The sequence below is a fragment of the Myotis daubentonii genome, chromosome 6 (genome assembly GCF_963259705.1).
Source record: "Myotis daubentonii chromosome 6, mMyoDau2.1, whole genome shotgun sequence".
Classification (NCBI taxonomy): Eukaryota; Metazoa; Chordata; class Mammalia; order Chiroptera; family Vespertilionidae; genus Myotis; species Myotis daubentonii.
The window spans coordinates 29,101,517-29,115,018 of NC_081845.1; the positions used below are offsets into that span (position 1 = coordinate 29,101,517).

Consider the following 13,502-nt stretch of genomic DNA (forward strand, 5'->3'; position numbering starts at 1 on the left):
GATATATCTGTTGTAATGACTGTCAGATTTGCAGTATATTTTAAAACTAAAGTTTATATTTTATTATCTCCCAGGAAGTCTCTTCGTGAAATTCTAAATGAAAGTCTTGATGGTGCAAAAGTGAATGATATTTAAAGGACTTTATGTGTATTTCTTTTGAAACGCAAATGAACATTTTCTTCCCCCTTTTCTGGCTTGTTAATAAAGAAGAAACAGGTATATTGAGAGGCTACACATTTATAGTTCTGACAAACCACTGAAACAATTCAGGAGTTTAACTATAAAAGAAAATAAGTACACATTTCTCTAGCAAAGACTATCTTTTCTCTGATATTTACTTTTCTTGATGTGGAGTGGAGCAGATCAATTGGAATGCAAATTGAAAGTTAAAACTTTGGAAAATGATGTGAGGCTCCTGAAGGGTGAGGGGTATCTAGAGCAGAGGTTCTCAATTTGTGGGTCGCGACCCCTTTGGTGGTCGAACGACCCTTTCACAGGGATCGCCTAAGACCATCCTGCGTATCAGATATTTACATTACGATTCATAACAGTAGCAACATTACAGTTATGAAGTAGCAACGAAAATAATTTTATGGTTGGGTCACAACATGAGGAACTGTATTTAAAGGGCCAGAAGGTTGAGAACCACTGGTCTAGAGGATCCATTAGTACTTCTACAAAAAAACAGTAAAATGTGCTTCTACAAAAGTCAAACCACCTCTAATTCACTATTGTTTGTATTCTGAGAATACTGGGCTTATGAACACTTTCATGATTCTATAAAATGATAGAAACATAGTCAAAGCAACCTTCTCCTGTAAAATGCTTTCATATGAAACTACCTGTTAAAAACAGATTTAGAAAACACACAGAACGTCATTTCAAGGCAAGTCCTAGTTATGACCCAAGAATAAGAGATTGTCTCTGTGCTGATAAATACACAGATCCCAAGCTATCAAATTTCTATGCATAATTAATGCTACTGTGGATGGAGAGGCCCACCTGGGAGTCTGTGGATTTCTACATTATTTATAATCTTGAAACTGACCACGGGCACATGTTTTTTCCCTAGCTGCTGCTTTGCTTTCCTAATGCCACTGCATGGATTGTCTCCTTGCAGTATTTCAATACTGGTGCAAAGGTTCTCCAGACCACATAATATTTCCAACATGAAGTAATAGCTATCCAGGCAATTCTGAGCCACTTCCTTCAGAGACTACTGGCCTGGGCCTCACTCTATATAGCTCTTAAGTCGTAAAAGGAGCCTCGTCGTCTCATACATCCTTTGATCACTTACATGAGAGAGGAAACACATTTCATGGGGTCATATTTTCACAAACAAAACCATCTTATTGTCGATGAAAGTTAGTTGTAAAATGGGATTTGGAATCCATGGAAGTCATAAAATAGTGATTTTCCTCTAAAAAAAAAAAAATCAGACCCATACCTTTCGTCTTGAAGGCGAAGTTACATAACTTGCACACATAAGGCCGGACATCAGTATGAGTGCGGATATGCTTTTTGAGCATGCTTGGCTTCTTGCAGCGAATCCCACATTCCTCACAAATGTACTTCCCACGTCCACGTCCTCTGACATATACATAATCTTCATTTGACTTATACCTGTTTAAAAAAGGGGAATCCAGTGTGTTTTCAAATAATTTAGCACGCGATATATATAATCATACCCAAAGCTAATTATTTGCATGGCAAAATTTTATGAGGGGCTTTTACAATTATTCAACCTTACTGCTATAAAACCTATGAAATTTATGCAATAAATGCCTGAAAGAGCTAGATAATAGATTTGGTATTGTAAACAAAATGGACTTTCTTCTACATTTAGTTCAACATGGAATTTCCTCTTTTCTATTAAGTATACTATATGGACTTGCTATAGACGTTCAAATGGGCTTATAGAAGCCTAAAAGAGTTGCAGAGCTGTGCCTTACTACTTTTGGATTCTAGTAAAACTTCCAAACAAGAAACATCCAAAAAGTTCTCCCAACATATTCAAATCATCATATATCATTTAGTAATATTACATAATCTAAGATGTGCATGCACAACACACATACCCCTCCAAATTTGCTAAAATTAATGTAACTGATAATAGAATTCTTCTTTGCAAGTTTCTACTCTATTTTTACAATCCTGGCACGAGAGTGCCTTGGAAATTTCTAGCTTACACAGGCTGAACTGAGCTCACCAACTGTTGTCTACAGATTTTATCTGCTCTTCCCAAGGACTGAGAATCTGTATACAAATGGAGTCTAAATTTCAAGTGCCTTCTGAGAAATACTGTCACATAATGAAAACTAGAGATTCAATTTTTCAATCAAATTTGCATTGGTGTCCTGGAGGATTTAGTTGAGAAGTTTGAAAGGATGTCTAATGAAATCAGTTAAATGAATAAAGTCTTAGGTATTCACTGTGATAATCTACAGAAGAAACCTACCCAGTGCTCAAACATCATATTTTGTGTAGAATACAAAGAAACATAATCTGCCATGGAGTAGGGTGACATTCTATTGAATAAATCTGTGAATATTATTACTTCCTTATTCTCTCCTAAATCACAGCGAGGCTAGAATTATGGTTCTAAATGTCATTCTTGGAAAGATATTCCTTTTGAAGTATTATTTATAACTTCAAAAGGTAAATTGACATAAAAATGCCCTTGTTCATTGGGGATTGACTTAAAGGCACTAGATTTCTAATTTTCTACATTCTCAGAGCACTTTAAACTTCTCTATTCGTCCCAGGTCCAAGCTAATCCATCGTCAGGAATAAAAGCAAGTTCAATTTCATTCATCCAATGCACTGAAGAATTTTTAAGAGAGAAAAATGCACACATGTATTTAAATACCAGATCTGCTATAGATACTATTTAATCTTAATATGATCTACTTTTTGGTTAGTGCCAATCCAGGTGAGATTTAAAAAATTATTGGTTAATTTTGCATGCTTTCTGATCCTTTAAATCTGTCCTCTTTCACAAAAAATTTCCAGTATCAACGTGTTCTTCAAAACTGTTTTAGACCTTATCTTTTATCTCACATTGTGTTTTGTCATAAAGTAGAAAAGAACCTACAGATGCAAAATATCTTTCACCTTTTAATTTCAATACTCTCTCCCACTAACTAGGTGAAATTATCTAAGAAATACAGAATAAAAGAATTTCATAGAAAGCTAATTTTCTTTGGAGAAGGGTACTTCAAACTTATTGTAGCCCATCATCATAGTGGATGGGAATACATTTTTCCTTCAAATAATATCATTTTATTTTTAATGCCTTAACTGATTAAGTTGACTCCAGAATGGAAATATAGTAAAGTTCTGTATAAACTATTATTCTATATTAGAAAAATCTATACAAGTAAAATATGTACCAACCAACCATTCTGCACACCCATGAATCTACTTGATGTGAGAATTAATAGATGTTTAAAAAAATAATTAAAGGATATGTTTAATTAAATTCTAAATCTATAAATTAGATTAAAAAACACATACCCTTAAACAACTGGTCAGTAATACTTTTTTTAAGTTATCAGTTTGTAATCACCAAAATAAGAGTTGGTACTACACTGCTTGGAATGAACCTGGTCACCACCAAGCAGAAACTGGACCACAGATTAAGGAATGATTGGGACATAGCCTATAAAACTGGGCAATGAAAGGCAGAAGAAATGAAATATGGGCACAATCCTTTTGGATCATCAAAGCACAGCAATAAAATGTTCACATACGCTTTTTCATTCGTGTCCTTCGTTAGTGGAGATGGGCTCCCCAAAGCACACAGTAACTGTGAAGGTCTCTCTAATCTAGTACAAGTGCACTGCTATGAAGACTGCTGAATGTAAGAGGGTTGATTCAGTCACAGGGACCTCTCAGTCTCTGAGGAAAGATAAAATCTATATTTCTCTCGTTTGTATTAAAAGATGAGGGATGTCAAAAAATAGCGAGACAAGCTTCATGACTATATATGCAACTACGGTTTTAGTGAAAATACTCGACATCCATCAAAAGAAGGCCAAACCTAAGAGGGAATCAATTTTAATCATCCATCTCTAAACTGGTAATCTATGTGAGAAATCAATATTTCATTTCACTAAACATTCAACATTTTATAGTCAAACAGATAACATTATTTTGTCCTGTAAATATAATTGGAATAAATTCACGCACATGGAAATATGTAAGTTATAGATCTGTTATACAGATAAGGCTGGTTCCATCATAATCTCCTAAATGTGGTTAATGTGCTTTAAATATTTTTAAAATTTTAAAAGCAAAAATCTGGGCTTTTCTCCCTTTGACTGGATCAAAGATACATTTCCATCAAAATCTAAACCTAGACGTTACACATATGTGTAGTTTTTATTAACTATACAGATAACAAAGTCATTGGGCCTTATAACATGTTTCTACCACTCAGAATTTAACATTTAAAAAGAAATTCCTAAAGACAGAGAACTGTCACAGACCAGAGGACTTTGGGAAAGCATGACAACTAAATGCAGTGTGGCCCCTGGCTTGGATCCTGGAGCAGAAAAAGGACATTGTGGAACTGGTGAAATCCCAATGAAATCTAGAGTGTAGGTAATAAAAGCAATAAAACAAACAAATTAACTAGTGCCTAGGATTATACGTGAGTGTGCAGGACTGCATTTCTGTAAGCATAGAATAAAAAATGCCCTCTAATAGCACACAAATGCCCATAAAAATAATATAAAGGAATAAAACTTTGAAGATTCCACCAACTTAGTCAATTTCATACTAAATTAGAGGCATAAAGATTTAAAGCAGAGGCTCCAACCATTTACAATAGGGACATGTTCATCAAAAGCTAGTCATGAATGCAAGGACATGAAGTCATTATCTATTACCAGCCAGGCTTCAGAAATGTCAATAGAAAAGGAATTCGCTTTACCCTTCCAACCCAAGTAGATACCACTTTTCCCATGCAGGCACTCAGGACCGTTTCCTCTGACTTAACACTGAATCTTTTCCATTTGCACTTATGTTTCCTTACCCTCCTTCAAAGATTTTAATTCGGATTGGCTCAGCTTGTTTGGATCCGATATCTTTATCTCCGTGAATATCTCCTTTCCCTCTTTCCTTTAAGATATTTCCCACTAGTTTCCTTTCTAGTTTGCTGCCAAATAAAAAGGACGCATCAGGCTTCATCTGTAGGACAAGAAGAGAGAATCATTTCATATGCTTTCTCTAAGACAAAGGGGAAGCCCACATTCTCTGCTCTTCTTTGATCTCTAAAAATTAGCCTCAATTCCACACTAAAAGGTCATGGGCTGGTTACATAAAATAAGGGATAGCTGAAACCGGTTTGGCTCAGTGGATAGAGCGTCGGCCTGCGGACTGAAAGGTCCCAGGTTCAATTCCGGTCAAGGGCATGTACCTGGGTTGCGGGCACTTCCCCATTGGGGGATGTGCAGGAGGCAGCTGATCGATGTTTCTCTCTCATCGATGTTTCTAACTCTCTATCCCTCTCCCTTCCTCTCTGTAAAAAATCAATAAAATATATTTAAAAAAAAATAAGGGATAAAACCAGAAAAGAATGACATTGTCTACTGAATAAATTTAACATTTTGCTTTAAAAAAATACTTCTCGCCTGGCCAGTGTGGCTCAGTGGTTGAACATTGACCTATGAACCAAGAGGTCACAGTCCAAATCCTGGTCAGGACTCATGCCTCGGTTGTGGCTCAATCCCCAGTAGGGGGTGTGCAGGAGGCACTAGATCAATGATTCTGTCTCATCATTGATGTTTCTATCTCTCTCTCCCTTCTTCCTCTCTGCAATCAATAAAAACATATTTTTAAAAAACACTCCTTTGGTACTTATACTGTGGAGCACTAAGAAAAACTTTAAAAACAAGTTTTATATTCCAAAGTAGCAATTAAAGCTATCTTTACTAATTAAGGAGATATTTTCAAAACTTAATGAAGGGAAATGGTAACTGAAATAACTAAAATATTTAAAACCCCTATGTACTTCTTTAATAATTTAGCATTAAATTCCCAAATTCCGTTAACATTTTTTTTTGGTAATTTCACATGTAAGACATTCATTGTTCATTTTTTGAACAAACCAGCTAGTCACTTGGGAAAATGAGATTTGAGAGAAATACATAGAAAAGAAATTTTAGTAACAAATATTGTCAGTGGGAACCAGTGCTCTGAAGTTCAGTTCTGACAACCTGTCCATCTGCTGTTTGATCGTTCCTTCCACTCCCTGCTCTATGCCCCCATTTCACAATTTCCTGAATTCCTCGCATGAAAAGAAAAGTCAATCTGCTAGGTCAGTGGTCAGCAAACTCATTAGTCAACGGAGCCAAATATCAACAGTACAACGATTGAAATTTCTTTTGAGAGCCAAATTTTTTAAACTTAAACTATATAGGTAGGTACATTGTTATTAACTTAATTAGGGCACTCCTAAGGCTTAGGAAGAGCCACACTCAAGGGGCCAAAGAGCCGCATGTGGCTCGTGAGCTGCAGTTTGCCAACCACTGTGCTAGGTCATTAACACAAGTCAGAAGGGAGAAGAACCCAAAGGAATCAGTCTCGGAGGTAGAATTTCCTGGCACTTGGGTGGAGGGGATACTTGTGGTTTGGACTTTTCCTGGGATGCTTATAACTGAGCTCACACCAATGGTTTCTCTTACCCAGGGCCAAGCCTAATGCTGCACAGGACTCCCCCAACTCAAACCTTCATTTTATTTGCAATTTTTAGAATGCCCTTCACTATGTATTCTGCTCAGCAATCAAATCCACAATGCAGAATGCTTTCAGAACAACATCCATTACCTGAGCGAACTGCTTCCAAGCACTCGATGACGTCAGCTTGCCGGTTCCGGGCCTGTGCATAGCAGCCAGAGTATAAATTTCTGCGGTGATTTTTTGCTTGGACCTCAGAAGAGCCAGCGTGGTCTTGGTATTCAATCCTGATGGGTTTGGATTACAGGAACTAATGCACCATGAAGCATAAACCGAGGATTTGAAGGTGGCCTGTTGCACATAATTGGGTTTTGTATAATTCAAGAAGCACCAACTCACAGTAGTTGTTGTCCGCAGACTGGGGAACTGAAGAATCTGCTGGAAATCTGCCACATCGGTGAAAAGAAGTGTCGAGTTTGCTACTTTCCTGCTTGGGCCGGAGGCCATGTGGACCAGCATGCCAACGGGCAGCTTCTGGCCCCTTCCCTGCTCTTCGAGCTGACTGTCTCCCAGCGGCAATGAGGAACTCTGTGGGCTCAAACTCATATCAGAGGCTGTCTCATCAATATCTAATTCATCTGAGGACTCTTTGCTCTCAGAAGGCCCACTGGACTTCTGCGAGAGAGAGGGTGCCCTGGAGCTGGGAGGGAATGGCTCCCTCAGGGGCGCGCTGGCAGAGGGATGGTCTTGAGATGAGGAGGGCGACAGAGAGGAGAAGGAAGATGACCCCGACTGCAAGCCGTCCTTTGGCTCAGAAGCACAGCCTTGTCGAACCAGCTGGGGTTTCTGCGGGCGGGAGAGATCCTTTTTGATATCTGAGTTGGTTAGCTCCACAGCACTGAGCTCCTCCACAATCTGTCCGTACATCTTTTCTTCCTTGACCCTTTTCTGCTGCTTCGTTTCCATGAAGAGTTCCAAGCTGCTGGCTGGAGAGAGCATCCGCTTGCTCCCTCCCAGGGAGGCGGCACTGTCCGAGGTGGAAGGTAAGCACAAGGGGATTGAGGATTCTAAGCCGAGGGGTAAGGTTTGAGGTACTTTCCAGATGGGGTATTTTTCCAAGCCTGCATGCTGCCCCAACACCTGGGCAATGTTAAACCCTATCCCTTGCATGGCCGCATTGGTTACCAGTGTTCTTTGGGTCATATTCTCGTCGACTTTGCATATGACAATCGCAGGACTGTTCTGCCCAAGTATCTGAGAGATGCTTGTGTACATGACACTCCCATAGGACGGGACGTGGGTCTGGATCCTAACAGGAACCACTGTTCCCGGTAAGGACTGCAAAGGCCCAGCGGCTGCCGAGGTGAAATCTTCTTGAAGAACCTGCTCGGAGGGAGTATCCACTGACTTGGTGCTCTGGTCCGACGGAAACTTTGGAAGGAGGTTCTTTGAGTGTAGGCCTGATGTTCCTGAATAACACGGGTAAGCTTGCTCTTTTGTGTGCGCATAATCAGCGGCTTTCTTTCCAGTGTGCTCTGCGGCGTGCTCCAGGGGGTAGCTAGGATGGATTTCTGCCTGGAAAGGAGGCTTGCCATAGCTCTTCTGAGGGTGTGGCGCCAGGGGAGGTGGGAAATGGGCCTGCCACCAAGGAGGCTGCGGAGCGGGTAAGTGAACCATGCAGACGGTTGGATACTGGAACTGAAACAAGGCATTCTGGATGGGAGAAAACGGGATGGTCTCTTGGTGTGGAAATAAATGTGGCTGTTCAGACAAGTGCTTGCTTGTCAGATAGGATGTTGGTTGTAGCAAGGGATTTCTCAGAGCTTCTTGGCTGTCCATGTGCATGAGCTGTGGTTGGGCCAGGTGCAGTGGCCCTGAGCTCAGCTGGGCACAAGGACCCACCAGCTGCTTCCCTGGGTCCTCTGCCTGGAGAGGGGGCAGCACAGAGGACGGGGCGTGGGGCCACGTGGACCTCAGGCCGGCGTGCAGGTGCTCCATCTGCTCCTGCTTCACGCCCAGGTCCGCGCCCGCCTCGCCCTGGGCGATCTCGGGAGAGCCGCTGAAGGAAGCCTGCCGCACCAGGAAGCACTTCTTCCTCTCCCGGGACGGGGATAACGTGGAGGCCGGCGCCCCGGCCCCCGGAGCGTGGGACAGGTTCCCATAATCAAAGGATTTGCTCCGAATTTCTGGGACTTCCGTTGGGTGCGGGCAAGGCATCTGCTCGGAGGAGCAGCGCCGCATCTCTTTCTGGTGGTGGTGGCCGGGCACAGACAGCGAGTAGGAACCAGCGGGGACCGTCAGGAACTCCGAATGCTTCCCAAACTCATCCTGCTTCCCCGGGGCGGCAAGCTTCACGGTGTCTTCCCTCTCGAAAGACATGGAGAAGCTGGAGCTGTGGGACAGGTTGCTTTCCTGGCTGGGGCTGCGAGAGAGGCCGGTGCCCGTGGACTCGAAGCTGGACTCCCCGGAGGAGTGCTCCATGTCCGCCAGGCGCAGCCGCTTCTTCTTGGGCGGCAGCTTCTCGGCGGGCAGCTGGGACAGCGTCTCGCTCCTCTGCGGCCACTGAAATTCCTCCACCGGCTTCTCCGGCTCCTTGCTCTGCGCTTCTTTCTCCTTGTCCGGCTTATCGGGCTCCTCGGTCACGCGAATCTCCGGAACCTGGATGTTGTGCTGGCGGACCAGCCGGGGCTGCGCGTGGTAGGCCTGCGGGGGCGCCTGCTGGCCCGGGGACGGCTTCCCCCCACTTTCCGCGCCGTCCCCGGGGGGAGCCCACTCGGGACTCACCGGGGCCTCGGAAACCTCGCTGTCACCGGCCTCCGACGGCGAAGAGGCCTTCTCCTGGGCGCTGGCCACCAGCTCGGACGACTCGGACCTTTCGAAGGAATTGGGTCGGCTCAGAGAGTTGGTGTGCTGGATCACAGAAATCACGTTCCCCGGGGGCTTCCTGCCCCCGAGGTCTGACACCTTTTCTGGATCAGTGGCTGCAGGTAACTCCTCTGACCCGAGAGACGGGCTTCCTCCCGCTGGCAGGTGGGGCCGACCCGGGTCAAAGCGCTCGGCGTGGCCGTGGGGAGCGCCCTCGTGCCCAGCCAGGGCGAAGCCGCTTCGCGCGCCTTCCTGCACCTGCACCTTGGGGTCGTACTCTGCAGCCATGAGGCCCATGGGCGCGCTGACCACGCTGCTGCAGATCATGGGGGTGTCCTCCTCGTCCCCCACACTCTTCTCCTTCCGGCGCTTCCTGTTTTCACACGTGGTTCCGAACATGCTTGGCACGCCCTGCGACGGCCCCGAGGGATCCGCGAAATACTCTCCGCCGTGCTTTAGGGAGCTCACGCCGGGCATGTCCCTGTAGCTTGGCTTTGGTGTTTCAGAGTCGTCCCACTTCTTGTAAGGTTTCCGGCCGACGTCGTAGTCATAGCCTCCCCTGTCCCCGGGAATCAGTTTCTTCTCCTTCGAGGATGAACCTGAGATGCTCTTCAGCATCCTGCCGTGGTGCTCCGCCTCCACGTGCCCCTCCTGGACCGAAGGCAGCTCGAAAGCAGCTTGCCTGCGGAGCATGCGCTGAGGGGGGATTCCCACGGTCCCTGGGTAGAACACGTCATCGGAACCCGTCATCCTCTCATCGAATGAGTGGCTTCCTCTCAAAGAAGGGGGGACACTTAGATTCGTTGCTGAAGAAGTTGGCATCGAGTTGCTTCGAATTAGGGGTGAAGAGTCCACAGGAGCTTCTAAGAGAACCGGGTTGCTGCCTTGGAAGTTTGCAGGGTAAAGTTTTCCTTCATTCCTGACAGATGGGATAGCCTGGGATTGTCTGGACTCATGGTTGAATTTAGTGGATTTCAGCATGCTCGTCTGACTGGGATCCATCTCTCCTTTGCTGGGGATCAGCTGTGAAGCAGGATCTTCAAACATCGTGACGTCTAACCTGGTGTTGACGTGAGGTAATGGCTCCATCATCCCCTTCCTACCCATCGTGGCGCGCTCCTGACTTGTGGTTGTAACACTGAGTGTGTTTCTGGGACTAAGCCGACCGTATTTTCCAAAGATGATTTCTTCATAAGACTTCGCGTTTGTGTTTGGGGGGCTTATCTGCTGCTCTGCACTTTCTGAGCGAGAAAAATAACCAGAGTCAGTGCTTCCTTTACTGTGCGGGCTCAGAAGGTTTAGCGATGGCTCAGAATCTTGTCCTTTCTTCTCTGACAGCCTGAGTGCAAGTTTCTGTTTCACCGTGTGAGAGTCATCAGCCTTAGTATTTAAAGACAGATTGGGGAGCATATCAGAGCCAATATACTGAGAGCTTTCATTGGGCAAAGGAAGCCCGCTTTTAGGAATAATCAGAATCGGCACCTTCATGGGGCCTCCCAGTGACTCTTCCAATGACCCGTGGTAGCCCCCTCTGCTGGCAATGTCCAAAGGGAGGGGTGGGCCGGGACTCATTTTGTCAGAAGCCTCAGTGAATAAAGAACTCTCCTCATCGGTGTCTGTACTCTGCTCACCATCTGAATGTATTTCTGCTTCTACATCAATAAAACCAGCCTCTAGGTCCAATTTAGAGACAGCTGACTCTGTGAAAGGGACCAAGCCCGCCTTAATTGCATGGGCATGCGACTTCCTGTGCTTGTACAAATTGCTCTTTGTCTTGAAGGAGAAGCCACACGGAATACACGGGTAGGGCCGCTCCCCGGTATGGGACCTGATGTGCTTTTTCAGCACGCTGGGTTTGGCACATGCCCTGCTGCAGTAAGGGCAAATGTACTTGCCGGGCTTCTTGGGTTTGTGCTCTTTCTTGTGAGCATCTTCTGACTGTTCGATACTTTTCTGGGAGTATTGGCTAAAAGCAGGGTTCAAACTTGAAATCTTTTTTCTCGGATAACCACCACTGTGGCCATGGATCGGAAAAGGAAATAAGTCCTCGGAGGCAACAGATGGCAAAGGGCCAGGGAAAAGCCACGGAGGGCCTTCGAGGCTCTGATGCGGCTTGTTGCTGTGCATGACACCCTGTGGCACTGAGTGCTGAGGGAAGGAGAGTGAATGTTGGCATGAGTAAGGACTCGGACGGTGCAGTGGGTATTGCTTCTCTGTGACGTGCTGGGCCACCTCGCTAGGGGAGGCCAGTTTCCCAGAACCGAAGAGTTGTGCTGATGCTGTGTTTGCGATTTGCTCCGGATCTATTTGTGGTTGCCGCTGTCCTTCTTGACTGCCAAAAGTGCTCATCTTAATAACAGCTGACTGCTCCTGTCTCCATCTACCTAACGCTTTATCAGTTTCTCCAGACCTTGAGGTAGCTTTTTGTCCTAGAGCTGTGTCCCCAGTGTCCATTTTGTTACACAAGATCTTAAGGGCTAATTCGCGTGAAAGCCCTGCAGACGCATGGAGTGTCACCAAAGCTGTGCGTTTCAAAGCTTGCTTGCTTCCATGTTCCAGGGTGTCTGCAAACTTGCCAAATGCTCCTTCTCTTTGGAGACTTTCACACTCACCCCACAGTCTATGGGCAATAAATGGTAATGTCCTTGGACCAGGGCTATAACACAGTTCTCTCCATTGTAGCAAAGTCCATCCAAAAACTAATGTAAATCTCTAAAAATTTCTTATGGCATTTGAATATTTTCAACTAGGATGAAATTGGGATGGCGAATAGTCTAGGAGAAATTTTGCCCATCAACTAGAGCAAAGTTCAGTTGTCAGTTTCACTAAGCTAAAATGATCTGGGGGAAAAAGAAATACAAAGAGATTGTCAAAACAGTTATCAAGTAAAAAAAAACACACACACCACAAAATCATTCCTAAATATCCAGACTGAAATTGCATAAATTGAAAATGACTTTCACTTTAATAAATTCTTTTTATGGCTGCTACATAATTTCCACAATTAAAAGATATTAATAGCAAACTTAGCATTAAGTCATAAGCATAAATCTCTTCAATGCTTGAATTGTGGTCATTCTTTTAAATACACCTTAATTTTGGTTAGAAAAGAATTTAAAGAAAAATTTTGATAAATATTATTTATGAAATCATAAAAATGTTTAAAGCCTCCATTAATATAAATTTATAGCTATTTATAACCAAGTTCTTGTATGCTGGTGTACATATTTCTCTATGTAGATGTATTTTATAGATTAATATAAAATGTATATTTATAAATATTTAATATAACACTATACATATGTATAAATATATAACATAATATATGATATGTACTATAGATATAGTTATAGCTTAAAAATAGTGAATTAGTAGAGTTAGATGAAGTCTATAAGAATCAAAGATTGTCACAGAACTTTAGAAAAAGCAGGTAAGTCAAGACAAATAAATAACTATAACATGTTCATAATGTGGGAGACAAATCATATTTTTGGAACTGTTTACAAAGGTAATGATTACCTGAATGGATTGGAGTTCTCATGGGCATGATTGTCTTGATGCTTCCTGTGTAGAAAATAAATGCAGTTAGGAAAGATTGTCCCATTAGACCACAACACTGCTGCAAACAAATGTCCATTTAAAGTTCATTATCTATCGAACTCACACGGCTCTGTGCCTAAAGAATAAAAGCAAGTAACTTCTTAGAATACAGTGCATTAAAGCAGTAAACCTTATATTGACATGGTGTCCAAAAATATTTCAAAGAGAAGTTATAAAAACTTCAGAGTAACCTTTTCTAAGATATAAAATTATATGAAAAAAAATTAGTTTTTTTGACACAATTAGCCTGGTTCCAATCCCTTAGATAGTAAAAAGTGGAGAATAGTAGGGGTTTTTATGAACCTAGAGGTTTGAACATTTAAAAGAATACATTTCCTTTTTAGGAAATTTACATC

At 43.2% G+C, this 13,502-nt stretch overlaps 1 protein-coding gene across 8 annotated transcripts in view; it reads right to left on the reverse strand.

Annotated features, from left to right (window-relative positions):
- Positions 1 to 13,502, reverse strand: part of HIVEP2 (HIVEP zinc finger 2) — a 180,708-nt gene that overhangs the window by 11,717 nt on the left and 155,489 nt on the right. For all 8 annotated transcript variants that reach the window (XM_059700529.1, XM_059700532.1, XM_059700528.1 and 5 more), the window contains 4 exons: positions 13,066 to 13,110; positions 6,832 to 12,386; positions 5,039 to 5,193; positions 1,448 to 1,623 (listed from right to left, as the gene is read on the reverse strand). In XM_059700529.1, coding sequence (XP_059556512.1) covers positions 1,448 to 1,623; positions 5,039 to 5,193; positions 6,832 to 12,000 — 5,500 coding nt within the window. In that variant the 5' untranslated portion in view covers positions 12,001 to 12,386; positions 13,066 to 13,110. The remainder of the gene's footprint in view (positions 1 to 1,447; positions 1,624 to 5,038; positions 5,194 to 6,831; positions 12,387 to 13,065; positions 13,111 to 13,502) is intronic.